Here is a 14,592-nt window from a genome sequence, read left to right as displayed (position 1 = left end):
TTCCTGACAAGAAGCATCAAACCCAAGTTTCCGACCTACCATAAACCATTATCTGGTGTTTGATCGGTACGTCCTGGCTTCTGCTTTAGCTCTACTTAGAGGGGAGACGCCATAAATGTATTTTGTAGCCATTTCGTGGGCAGATGTAATAACCTTGACAAAGCAGCCTATGAGCTCACTAGGAATCAATGACATCACTGGGGCAGGACACCCTTCTCTTGGTCCTAATCAGTAGACACAAGGGTGAAGTTTATCACTCACTAGGAAGCAATGATGTTCCTCATTCCTAGTAGTACAATAAGGGGCATCGCCAGGAACATTAGTTCATCTTTCCCTGTGTGTGTGTGTGTCATTTCCTCTATAACCTGCAGCTGTCAGTGTTGCTATTACTGCACATGTAGAAGGTTGGCCCGTGACCATGCACCCTTCATAGTAACATACTAAGGCTGTTATTCAATTAGCCCCGAGAATTTTTCACCTGTGAAACCGAGTGGTAATAGAACCTGCGGCAAGCGAAGTGAGCCACCGGGCCTGGAGTGGGATTCCGCCAGACGGGATGCCACTCGGTATACTGACAGCCGGCATCCCATCTGCCGGTAAATCATACCGGACCCGTGTCTCATACCCACAGGAAACACTTTGTAGACTCTGAGTCTTGCCTTAAATGTCTTCAACCCCATGCCACATTGTTGCATAGTTTTTGGCAATGTAGAAATATTTGTAGATTCTGGTATAAGCTACTTGACTCTTTAAATGCCATTGGTGGACACGGACTCCCTAAGAATGTGGAGGCCCTCCTTTTTGCAGACTGTTCCACTTGGGATACCAATACATCATAGGGCCCGCATATATCTCTCCTGACGATGATGGTTACTGTAACCAAATAAACCATTTTAAAACTTTGGATTTTCTAATCCTCCCTGACACTAAGCGAACAGAAAGCCGCCTTGTCAGAGGTTCTCCATCATGAATGAACGATATACCACCCCTTTTTTAATGTCAAAGGTGGCTCATTTCATAAGAAAAGGGTCAAATATATTGCAAAATTGCTGACTCAAACACAGGAATCCATCTTGATAATATTTGAGAACAGGGAGTGAATTATGTTGGGCCAAATCACTTAATTAGAATGATCCCCATCTATATTTATGTTCTTTTGGGATCTGTCTCAGACTGGAGGAACTTGGAGGAGGAAGTCTCTGCAGCCTCCTCATACGTCCCTGCCCTCTGCCTCTCAATTACCTTCCTTTAGCTGCCCAGATTAGTCTCTATGGGTTTGTATGATTTGTGCTGTAGGTGTGAGTTGATACAGTTATCTCTTTTTAAAGGATGTCACCTTAGATTTAGTGTGGATATCATTTGGTTTACTTCCACGTTTTTGGAATCCCCCCCCCCCCCCCCCCCCCCTCCTTTTTCATTTTCCTTGATCGATTACAAGTTGTCTTATGTTACAATATATTGCTTGGTTAAACAGTAGAAATATCCCACAGCAATGTCAGTATGAATCGCAATGGTATACAATTTGTTGTCCTGTTACATTTTTGGGGAGGGGGTTCTGATTTTTTTGTTCAATAAAGACTATACAAAAATTTTATCAGTTCAGTCTATCAAAGTAGTTTTGTCGCTAACAGTTTTGAGTGAAAGAGATGCCTGCTTGGCCCATTTGCTCAGAACCTGGCACAGAGATGGGCCATTTGGCACGATGGAAGCCACAGTGTATGAGGACACATCTTTAGCAGTCACGTGTGCCCATCACGTGAGGTGTCAGAGGTAATATGGCCCAGTCTACATGCAGGGCTAAGGCTTCAGCAGGTGATATATGCCCAGCATCAGGGTGGTCATCTCTCCAAGCCTTTGCCAGCAATTACCTTCTACATATGAGATCCTCTGTGGGTGCTCATCCTCCAAACCCTTATCCAGTGAAAAGTAATTTTTCTGCAATTTCATGCACTTATACTATTTATACTTAACCCACCCTCGATTCCGTGTGTTGCTTGGGTGGCTCCTCACTGCGGATGGCTTCCATGGATTTTGAAAAAGGAACTGGATAGGCATTTTACTTGAAATACTCCACAGAATCCGTATTGTCCCACTCTTACTGTCATTGTCTGTCTGTCTGTCTGTCTGTCTTGTTTGACAGACTGGGAAGTTTCTCAGAGTAGGGAAGGAAAATTCCAGGTGTGGCTCTACTCAGCTAATTAAGATAGCACATTAGTAAATGGCTGCTATGGAGTATTTCAATGCAAAGAAAATAATCTTTGTTACTTCTTTGCCCTTTTAGCAAAGTCGATTGCTCTTAGTCCCTCTGCCCTCCATTTTTGGGGTACGTCCATTTGTTTTTGTTCTTCTCTTACTCTGTAGGACACTTCCATGAGCTGGTTATCTTTGTGAGAGCTCCACCCATATCACCCTCTCCCTGCTCCCCAGGCAAAACATGGTTAGATGTCCTAGGCTTTCCTGGTAATGTGTGTGACTTACACCATGCACTGGTATAATTACCCTTTGTGCGATCTCTCATTTATATCCATTTGGAGATACGGCTCCCAGACCTGAGCGCAGTATTCCACGTGTGGTCTCACCAGTGATCCACAGAGAGGCATCACCATCTGTCTTCCTGCTACTAATTCCTCTGTGCACCCTAGTATCCGGCCGGCCTTCCTCGTTGTCTTACTACATTTTCTGCTAGCTTTTGCACCACTCCTCAGTAATTAATATCTTACTGTCTTTAATACTATTATAAGCTTTTGGATCTTTGGAAAACAAGTAAAAACACATCAATCTTACATGAAAATATAGTTACTACATTTACCCATAACTTTATTCTCATACGCAAATGGTAGTATATAGGGACAGACTATTTCTCAGCATTGCTGTGTTACACATGTAATGTAGGCATCAATGATATAGTACCCTTAGACCAGAGTATATGTTCGTGAGCCAATGCTACAGGGTGTCAGTTGTCTTTTTGGAACCTCGCAACCACCAAGATCGAAGACTTTACCTCTCACCCACACAGGAAAGTCAGCAATTTTGGGGTTCTGTATCGGTGATGTGCACAGCTTCCAATTATTGACCTCCCCTCCTACAATATGTATTGTTATAGTAATAGCTACCCCTCAGCCTACTGGTTGTCTTCTCCATATGTAGTGCCTCCTGCTGCTGTCTGACCTGGCGTCATATTGAAATAATAGTCTGTTGTTATCAGGGGTCTATCCCTGAGTTGGGGATCTCTGGATAGCAGCCTCTCATAATTCCCCATGTGTGTATAAGCACACAGCCGACCATAATCCAGCGCTGTGTCCTGACGCTGCCTCCCCTCTGACTCACAGCCCACACACTATTATATCTGCCAGTGCTGGGACTGCTAGTCCGGTAGATGGGGCAGGAAGAGCTGCCCCCCAGTAATCCAGTAGTTACAGGAATATGTGGGGGTACGTTCAAAAATTTTCCCTGAACAGGTTGGGTTGCCATATAAACATGTCAAGTAAGTGTGGATATCTAACATCTGTTATGTCCCAGAATTACTCTATACTTGTATAACTCTGTCCTGTCCCATTCTGCTTGGTGTTTTCCCCTTATTGCCAGTGAGGGGAAGAGACAGATTCAGTAACATTCTAGTAGTGAAAAAGAAAAATTACTGCTTCCATTGTGCTCAAGAGAGAGGAGTAGTAATGTCCGTACATCAGTCCATTTAAGTTTTAAATACACAGTAAATTAGACCATTCTAGACGAACTTTAAAGCTAAGCGGAAATGGCAGGATTAACTTAAAATTGTATATTGTACTGAGTACATTCACTAATATCTGATATCTATAGCATACATCTGTATGGGTATAGTAGGGTATGCTGGCGGCCGGGCCCCTGGCGACCAGCATACCGGTGCCGGAATCCCGACCGCCGGCATACCGACAGCTGAGCGAACGCAGTTGAGCCCCTTGCACGCTCACTGCGCTCAACACACTGCGGGCACGGTGGCGCATGTATCTATTCTCCCTCCAGGGGGGTCGTGGACCCCCAAGAGGGAGATAAAGTGGTGGTATGCCGGGTGTCGGGATTCCGGCGCCGGTATACTGTGCGCCGGGATCCCGACAGCCGGCAACCTGAAGACCACCCCATCTGTATAACTATGGAGAGATTATTGCTCATGATGACGTGACTCATCCGCTGATGTATAGAGGGTTTATCTTAGTACTTTTGTCCCCAACAGGTCCGCACGCCTCCTCACACTATCCTGAGAAGACGCATCAGTGCTCGGAGTGTCAGCAATGTTTCCCTAATCATTCAGCCCTCGTCACCCATCAGCAAACACATAGCGCCAGTAATCTGTATAGATGCTCAGTTTGCGGAGTGCGTTTCAGCTCCAATCTGGCTCTTACCGCCCACCAGCGATGTCACACCGATGAAAAACTGTCTCATTGTTACAGTGGGAAATTCTCTCACCATCGGTCACTTCTCCTGTCGCATAAGAGGACTCACACTGGGGAGAGGCCATTTAAATGTCCAGAGTGCAGGAAATGTTTTAAAGCTAAATCTGGCCTAGTCATGCATCAGCGCACTCACAGCGGGGAGAGGCAATTTAAGTGTCCTGGGTGCGGGAGATGTTTTAAGGCCAAATCTGCTCTTATGATGCATCAGTGCACTCACACCGGGGAAAGGCAGTTTCAGTGCACGGAATGCAGAAAGTGCTTTGTCCAGAGATCCGATCTTGTCATGCATCAACGTACTCACACCGGGGAGAGGCCGTTTCAGTGCACGGAATGCGGAAAGTGCTTTGTACAGAAATGCCACCTTGTCATGCATCAACGCATTCACACCGGGGAAAGGCCGTTTCATTGCACGGAATGTGGGAAGTGCTTTGTCCAGAAATCTGATCTTGTTAGGCATCAACGCACTCGGAAGCATCTAGGAAAGGCGTTTGAGTTCACAACAGTATAGGTGAATAAACTTCCCATCTAATATATAACTAGGCTTGTTTATAGAGTACTGTGCAAAAGTTTAGGCAGGTGTGGAAAAAATGCTGCAAAGTAAGAATGCATTAAAAAATAGAAGGGTATATTTTATAAGTTTATGTTTTCAAATAAAAAAATACAAAGTGAATGAACAGAAATCGGCATCAGTTCTTCTAGGTACACTTGCAAACAATTTTCAAAAGAACTCGACAGGGAGGTTGTTCCAAAAATCTTGAAGAACTAACCACAGATCTTCTGTAGATGTAAGCATTTTCAAATCTTACTGTTTCTTCATGTAATCTCAGACTGACTCGATGTTGAGATCAGGGCTGTTTAGGTGTCAAATCATCACTTCCAGGACGCCTTGTTCTTTTTCACTCTGAAGATAGTTTTTAATGAGATTGCCTGTAGGTATGGGGTTGTTGTCCTACTGCATAATACATTTGGAGCCCATCAGACTCCTCCTTAATGGTATTGCATGATTGATAAGTAGGATAAGTAGCTGCCTGTATTTTTCATTGAGGACAAAAAGTAGCATCGAAAGCTTTTATTTCTAATTTTCCTAAAACAAGTTCTGTCATGTTTCATATACAGACTCGGACATGCACGTAGATATGCCAATCAGTTGTGAAAAAAGCTGTGCTCGCTACTTTTTACACAGATATACAATACAAGTGTGGCTTTTCAAATTATGAGGGTCAGACTCAGAAATGCACAAAGATATACCAATCAGTTGCGCTTACAATGAGCGAAAACACTATGTCACTGCAGATGTCAGTCACCTGTCTCTACGGCTCTTTTAGCATAGTGGTGCTGCAGATGGTTGCTATGCCCATGAGCTAGGGTTCAATTCTCGCAAAGGGTAGGATTTAAAAAAATTAATAGAATACTTTTCTGTTATCAATTTTATGTTGGCTATACTGTATGTTCTACATTGCAAATCTCATTGTATTACACACTGATTTGTGCAGTACACATTGATCAGCAAGCACCAATCATCAATTTCTGCATTGTGCTCACACAATGCTAAGTAGCGAGTAGTTCGATCCACATACTGCAGACCACAAGGGCACTGCAGTACAAATATACAGGTATACAGTATCACAATTAACACATTCTCGTATTGAAAATTTTACTTTGGTAATGGAAGATTTAACCCCCATAGCTCTATTATATGTTATCACAGGTAAGACTTCTACCTTTACAACATTTAAAACTCCCTTTCATAAGTTTCTGTAACCATTTATTTGCGGACACTGTTCCCTATTATTGTTTGCTTAGAATACACTTGGGGCTAAAATGTTCTTTAAATTCCTATTCTTCTTAAAGACCACTTTTAATTGGGGTTTTATTGTTTGCAAGATCTGATCCTGTTGTAAAATCTAAAATCCTTGATTTTATTATATTCATTATTAAATTTTGAAACAAAATGTATCTGTTTGATTCCCAGTCATTATTTTCTTCTATTTCAAAAGTTTGGATCTGTTTTTAGCACTTTATCGTAGGCTGATTTTAAGGGAATTGGGTAACTTCTTGCTGCAAAGTCATTAAACATCTCTGCCTAAGGATAAAACAGCTCCACAGTGGTGCAATTGCATCGGAGTCTACCAAACTGACTATATGGAACATTCCTAAATCACGTTTATAATGACCACTAGAATAAAGAAAATCATTAGTATCTACTGTACCTTCTTTCTAAATTGAGTTACCCTCAAAGGAGAGGGTTAAATCTAAGAAATGAACCAAAAACTGAGTGAAAGAATGTGTGAATTTAAGATTGTACTTATTTTGGTTTAAAAATAGAAACAAATTTAAGTGCTGTGTGCTCATCCCCATCCCAAATAATAAACAAATCATCTGTATAATGGCCATAGGTATGCGCTATATGGCCCACCCACATAAGTTGCCCATATACAAATTGGCAAAACTAGGCATGAACCCAGTGCCCATGGCCATTCCCATCATCTGTAAAAAATAATTGCCCTCAAAAATAAAATAATTGTGAGTTAAAATAAATTGAATTGCATCTAATAGAAATATGTAAAGTTCCCCAGAGACCTGAGGATCATTATTTGAATATTTAGCCACTGTTTGAACTCCCTTACTGTGAGGGATGTGGGTATATAATGCTTGTACTTCTAATGGCACAGAAGCGTAGTTGGAGTTCCATTCCAAACCGCTGATAAGATACAACAGGTGTGTAGTGTCACGTATATGAGATCACTGAGTAACATTTCTGAAGAAAGTGATCAATAAATTGTGATAAATTAGATGTGAGGGACCCTATACCAGAAATAATAGGATGCCCGGGAGGTGGTGTGAGTGACTTGTGAATTTTAGGAATGTGATAAAAAAAATATGTGACTGGATATTTAATAACTAAAAAGGAAACTAGGGCTTATAATAAAAGGCATTGGAGTCGGATTTGGGTGAAACTCTAGATACAGATGACTGATCAGATATCTATGCTAACATTGCTTCTAGCTCTATTTGAGTTTGATTAAAAGAAAATGCGTATAAATTATTCTATAGATGGTATTACGTTCCAACTAGAATTAATAAAATGCATCCAGGAGTCTCCGCATTATGTAGGCAATGTAAACATTAGGGTGGCACTTTTCTCCAGATCTGGTGGGACTGCCCAAAATTAATTCCATTATGGAAGTACACTAAGTTTCCGCCCAAAAATGTATAAAAGTCTGGGAAGCCTGGACTTCTTACTTCAATATCACCCCTGCATTTACATGATTGTCATTGATCTCCTTGCCCATATGTATTTATAACCCTTTTATGGTTTCTATTTCCCTCTGGATGTAGGACGACCGGTTGGTTTACCTCCCCCCTATCTTTTCTTTCCCCCCCATCTTGCCCATAAAAATAATAAATTAAAAAGGAATACTCATCTTTAGAAATAGCTCCTCCATCAAGGGCCTCGTCCAACATCTTTTTGTACTGATTTTGGAATTCTCCCATAGGATCTCCCTGTATTCTCTTATAGAAAATATCATCATTTAATTGGCTATAAGCCTTCTTCAAATAAGACTCTAGTCATCAGAACTACTCCCCCCTCCCTTGTCTGCACTCCTAATCACTATGGAGTATTTTTTTTTTTTTCAATTCCTTAAGTGCCTTTATCTAATTTCTAGAGAAATAAGACCTGTATGGTTTTTGTTTTATCGCAAATAACCTTAAAATCCTCAATATTTTTTTTTATTTTTTTTTAAATAAAAATACAGAATAGTGCCAGATTTGTGACTACTGGGATAAAAATCAGATTATTTCCTTAAGAAAAAAACAAAACATTTTTCTTGAATAATCTATATTGTTTCTTATATCGAATATTTTTTCCTTCTGATAAATTGATATGGTTCTCTCTATAATTCTTCTAGAATAAGAAGGGATTCTGTATCAAGCGATTCCAATATAACTGAAGACATACCATCATTATTTTTTCGAGGCAAAGTACTGTTGGAGATGAGCCTCCTTCTATCAATCTCCTTCAATTGTCTGTTCGTTACCCTTGTTTACCAATCGATTGGGAATCCCATGAAACAGACACCACACTTCAGTTATGTCCAGCAAAATGAGACTAGCTCTACTTTATTCAGCAGGGCATTATATAGAAAGAGGTACTTGCATGAATACTTGATACACGTCATATTTCAAAACAATAATGCATCTCTTCTCATAACTCCTCTCAGGCTGACATCCCCCTACGTGTCCTTCAGAGAAGTCTAAACACACAGAGACTGTCTAATAACATGTTTTCATGACTTATAGCTACGACCTTGCTTCACACAGAATGTACTAACTATGAAATGTCAGCATTATTATGATTATCTCAGCAAAGCATACTTCTACTTCACTGCATCATGGCTGCTACTTAACAAAATGGCTGACACTACTTAAGCTAAATACATCTATCTTCCTCAGTCCCTCCTTTCATAATAAAATGACATTACAGCTGATAACAATATGACATTACAGTTGAGCTACAAGGCATCACACAAACTCTGCCTAAAAAGACTAAGCAAACAGTCTAGCTATAATGGTGCTAAAGGTTATGTTCCCATAGGACGGTGCTTGCCACTCTATCCCACGGAAGGTAAAGAACCGTTCACATCATATCCATTAAGGTAGACTGCTCACGGCTCCTTCTTGCCAAGCTCTTCTGTAGTTTTGTTAAACTCGGAGGATTCACATCTTTGAGTTTACAGATTTCTTTCAAGCTGAAAGGAAAGGAAACAAAATAGCATCTTAAAATACAGATATATGCAAATTGCTAAGCCAACAATTTTTAATAAAAAAAAAACATCACTATTCAAACAATCTACTCTTTGATACCACTAAACCAATTAGCTGGGTTTGAGCAGGACATTTCTCTAAACCACTTCTTGCGCACTATTTGTTTCATTAGTAATAAATAATACAATACATTCTTGGAGTTCTCTTCATACATATTCTAAAAAATATTACACTTTATTTTAGTAGTATGTATTTGCTTTAAACAAATTAAAACCCTTATATGCTTATATGTAGTGACAGATGTCCATTCCCCTCCTTTTCCAGATGTGAGCCCATGTGAGCCCAGCATTTCTTAATTAACTGGTATCTTTGAACTTCTAGAGATTTCATGATCTTTACTTTAACTTGACTAACACAAGCTCTAGTGTGATATCACACTTCTTATATACTATATTTATAAGAAGCACATACTACATATACTACATATATAAAAAGTATATACTTATATACTAAACACTGGTACGTAACTTTGGATTGGCGGACATGCTTGTCCCTGCCCTCTCCTGTGAGAGATATAGAGTATATTATGACAACAATAAGTACTAAAGTTCCCAATATAATGACCCATAGTGGTCTGTCTAGTTTAGGCCCAATTAGCCTTTGTATGTTTGTGTATTCCATTGTTCAAACTTAACTTGAGCAAATTTGCAGTGGAACCCAAGTCGCTTTCCTTAATTGACACAGAAATGGGCGTGGTCAGCAACACTCGATATGGACCATCAAATCTGGGCTCAAATGACTATTTCACGTGTCTTTCCAGATACACCCAATCTCCTGGTTAAAGCTTGTGGGGATTCAGATTTGCTCCTGAATCTGAGAGAAAGGCAAACTAGAAAATACAGAAGTGTCAGTTTCTTCAGTAAGACTTTTTTTTTTAACATATGCAGTCAAATTACCATATTTATGATGTAACTCATGGATAATAACATCTTATCTTAAGTATGCTATCAAACAATATTTCATAAGGTGAATAACCTATGGTTTTACTAAATATGGTTCTACTATTAACCAGTACTAAAAATAAACACCTTAGCATCCCTTTCTGGTTACTGTGACACACCCACTAACCTGCGGGGGATACATGGAATGCAGTTGTATTCCCAAATCATACCTTATGTACTACATTATTTCTTTAATGAAATAAATACCGCTATCTGCTACTATAACTTCTGGTACTCCATATCTGCACATAACTTCTGAAACTAATTTTCTAGCTATTGATTTTGCTGTGGCTTTTGCCATTGGAAAATAACTGAAAATGTCTGTGGCTACCAGTACATCTTTGGCAGTTAGATATAGTCAATTTGCAGTCTTTGAAATGGAAAATAACTTTTTTGGGGGGATTGCTCCAAGGGTTGACTTGACCTTCTGTCCTGGATTGGACATTTCCACATATCCAGTAAGCTTGTACAAACTTGGTTGCGGCTGGATAACATCCTGGAGCTATCCCTCTTCCATTAACTACATTTTCCATTTGATCCTCTCCCAGGTGTGTGAGTCCATGGCTGACTTAACACACATGTGGATATAAGCTTCTGGGTAAGTATAACTTCTCTTCTAATTTTCATAAGCCAGTGTCGTCTTCTTGTCTGGCTCTTCTTCTTTGCCATGCTGCTTTTTCTTCAGGACCTGCTTGTTCCTAAAATTTCTTCAAATCCTGTAGATCAGGCATTTGAGGCCTTGCTTCTTTCTGTTACTTCTGTCTGTGTGGTGTAGATGGCTACCTTTACTGGTTGGTTGGTTGGTTGGTTGGTTGGTTGGTTGGTTGGTTGGTTGGTTGGTTGGTTGCTTGCTTTCTTTATCCACAGGCTACTTTCTCCCTCTCTCCTGCTTGGTTCTGAAGTTCAATCAGCGTATCTAGCCTGGCACTGGAATGGTTACTGGATGAGCTTGCATTTCCTGCTGGGGGCATCTTGCTGCCCTCTTGGCTTCAGCATCTTGCCAGATTGTTGCCTCTTGTTTCAGGAGTGTCATTTCTTGCATGTGCCTGGATCTTCATTACTGCAACCTTTTCTGTGGCCCTTGCAAAGCTCTGAACTGGTGTCTGATCAGGGAAACATGTTGTATGTCTTCGCCACTTGCCTCTGCTTTTCCAAATCTGGCCCACACTCTTGTACTGGGATGGTAAGGATCCTGAATCCACAACTCCATGTTCAGTGGTCACTTACTCCTGTATATTGATTGCTAGCATTATTCTCTTCCTCTTCTGGACCATCCCTCTGGTCATGCATCCATGATGATCTGTCTGTATCTTGCTCTTCTGGACCACCTTCCTGGTCCTTATCATCAACTTCTTGCTTTCCATTCATCAGTAGAAAATCTGTTTTCTCTAACGTCCTAGTGGATGCTGGGGACTCCGTAAGGCCATGGGGAATAGACGGGCTCCGCAGGAGACTGGGCACTCTAAGAAAGATTTAGTACTACTGGTGTGCACTGGCTCCTCCCTCTATGCCCCTCCTCCAGACCTCAGTTAGAATCTGTGCCCGGACAGAGCTGGGTGCTTTTAGTGAGCTCTCCTGAGCTTGCTAATAAGAAAGTATTTTAGTTAGGTTTTTTATTTTCAGAGAGCTTCTGCTGGCAACAGACTCTCTGCTACGTGGGACTGAGGGGAGAGAAGCAAACCTACTAACTGCGGCTAGGTTGCGCTTCTTAGGCTACTGGACACCATTAGCTCCAGAGGGATCGAACACAGGACCTGACCTTGTCGTCCGTTCCCGGAGCCGCGCCGCCGTCCCCCTCGCAGAGCCAGAAGTCAGAAGCCGGCGGGATGAAGAATGAAGACGTCGAAATCGGCGGCAGAAGACTCCTGTCTTCATATGAGGTAGCGCACAGCACTGCAGCTGTGCGCCATTGCGCCCACACTAACCCACACACTCCGGTCACTGTAGGGTGCAGGGCGCAGGGGGGGGGGCGCCCTGGGCAGCAATTAGATACCTCCTGGCAAAAGCAGCATATATACAGTCGGACACTGTTATATGCATGAGCCCGCGCCATTAATTTTACACAAAATTGCGGGACAGAAGCCCGCCGCTGAAGGGGCGGGGCCTTCTTCCTCAGCACTCACCAGCGCCATTTTCTCTCCACAGCTCCGCTGAGAGGAAGCTCCCCAGGCTCTCCCCTGCAGACTCACGGTAGAAAGGGTAAAAAGAGAGGGGGGGCACATAAATTTAGCGCATTTAATATATATACAGCAGTTACTGGGTAAACATTAAGTTACTGTGTGGTTCCTGGGTCATATAGCGCTGGGGTGTGTGCTGGCATACTCTCTCTCTGTCTCTCCAAAAGGCCTTGTGGGGGTCCTGTCCTCATATAGAGCATCCCCTGTGTGTGTGGTGTCGGTACGCGTGTGTCGACATGCTTGACGAAGAGGGTTATGTGGAGGAAAAGCAAGTACAGATGAATGACGTGTCTCCGCCGACGGCGCCGACACCTGATTGGATGAATATGTGGAAGGTGTTAAATGATAATGTAAACTCCTTACATAAAAGGTTGGATAAAGCTGATGCCTTGGGACAGTCAGGGTCTCAGCCCATGCCTGATCCTACAGTGCAGAGGCCGTCAGGGTCTCAGAAGCGCCCACTATCCAAAATGGTTGACACAGATATCGACACGGATTCTGACTCCAGTGTCGATGACGATGATGCAAAATTGCAGCCCAAAATGGCTAAAGCCATCCGCTACATGATTATAGCAATGAAGGATGTATTGCACATATCAGAGGTAAACCCTGTCCCTGATAAAAGGGTGTATATGTATGGGGAGAAAAAGCAAGAGGTGACTTTTCCCCCTTCACATGAATTAAATGAATTATGTGAAAAAGCTTGGGATTCCCCCGATAAGAAAGTGCTGATTTCCAAAAGGTTACTTATGGCGTACCCTTTCCCGCCAATGGACAGGATGCGCTGGGAATCCTCCCCTAGGGTAGATAAAGCTCTGACACGCTTATCTAAAAAGGTGGCCCTGCCGTCACAGGATACGGCCGCCCTAAAGGATCCTGCAGATAGGAAGCAGGAAAGTTTCCTGAAGTCTGTTTATGCACACTCAGGTACTATACTGAGGCCGGCAATTGCGTCGGCCTGGATGTGTAGTGCTGTAGCAGCATGGACAGATAATCTGTCTGAGGAAATGGATACCTTAGACAAGGATACCATTTTACTGACCCTGGGGCATATAAAAGACGCTGTCCTATATATGAGGGATGCCCAGAAGGACATTTGCCTACTGGGCTCTAGAATAAATGCAATGTCAATTTCTGCCAGAAGGGTCCAGTGGACTCGGCAATGGACAGGTGATGCCGACTCCAAAAAGCACATGGAGGTGTTACCTTACAAGGGTGAGGAATTGTTTGGGGACGGTCTCTCGGACCTAGTTTCCACAGCTACGGCTGGGAAGTCAAACTTTTAGCCATATATTCCCTCACAGCCTAAGAAAGCACCGTATTACCAAATGCAGTCCTTTCGATCACAGAGAAGCAAGAAGGTCAGAGGTGCGTCCTTTCTTGCCAGAGGCAGGGGTAGAGGAAAGAAGCTGCACCATACAGCTAGTTCCCAGGAACAGAAGTCCTCCCCGGCTTCCACTAAATCCACCGTATGACGCTGGGGCTCCACAGGAGCCTGGAGCGGTGGGGGCGCGTCTCCGAAATTTCGGCCACCAGTGGGTTCGCTCACAGGTGTATCCCTGGGCTATACAGATTGTGTCTCAGGGATACAGGCTGGAATTCGAAGTGATGCCCCCTCGCCGTTACCTCAAATCGGCCCTGCCAGCTTCCCCCATAGAAAGGGAAGTAGTGTTAGCGGCAATTCACAAGTTACATCTCCAGCAGGTGGTGGTGAAGTTTCCCCTCCTTCAACAAGGAAGAGGATACTATTCCACAATGTTTGTGGTACCGAAACCGGACGGTTCGGTCAGACCCATATTGATTTTAAAATCCCTGAACATTTATCTGAAAAGATTCAAGTTCAAAATGGAATCGCTCAGAGCGGTCATTGCAAGCCTGGAAGAGGGGGATTTTATGGTGTCTCTGGACATCAAGGATGCTTACTTGCATGTCCTCATTTATCCGCCTCATCAGGAGTACCTCAGATTTGTGGTACAGGACTGTCATTACCAATTCCAGACGTTGCCGTTTGGGCTCTCCACGGCACCGAGAATATTTACCAAGGTAATAGCAGAAATGATGGTGCTCCTTCGAAAGCAAGGAGTCACAATTATCCCATACTTGGACGATCTCCTCATAAAGGCGAGGTCCAGAGAGCAGTTGCTAATCAGCGTAGCACACTCTCAGGAAGTGTTGCAACAGCACGGCTGGATTCTGAATAATCCAAAGTCGCAGCTGATT

The 14,592-nt window shown here is 42.6% G+C and overlaps 1 protein-coding gene across 13 annotated transcripts in view; it reads left to right on the top strand.

The window, feature by feature from the left end:
- LOC134994743 (zinc finger protein 436-like) overlaps positions 1-14,592 on the top strand; it is a 497,924-nt gene that overhangs the window by 415,196 nt on the left and 68,136 nt on the right. The window contains exon 12 of one of the 13 annotated variants that reach the window (XM_063951013.1): positions 4,208-6,383. The exons of 10 other annotated variants lie outside the window; for them this stretch is intronic. In XM_063951013.1, the coding sequence (XP_063807083.1) occupies positions 4,208-4,935 (728 nt within the window). In that variant the 3' untranslated portion in view covers positions 4,936-6,383. Of the gene's footprint in view, positions 1-4,207; positions 6,384-14,592 lie in introns of those variants that run through there. 2 more of the 13 variants (XM_063951016.1, XM_063951014.1) reach the window with 2 other exon arrangements.

The sequence above is a fragment of the Pseudophryne corroboree genome, chromosome 2, assembly GCF_028390025.1.
Source record: "Pseudophryne corroboree isolate aPseCor3 chromosome 2, aPseCor3.hap2, whole genome shotgun sequence".
In the NCBI taxonomy this organism is placed as follows: domain Eukaryota; kingdom Metazoa; phylum Chordata; class Amphibia; order Anura; family Myobatrachidae; genus Pseudophryne; species Pseudophryne corroboree.
Note: the sequence above shows the minus strand (reverse complement) of the source record. Positions and strands in the feature narration are given on the sequence as shown.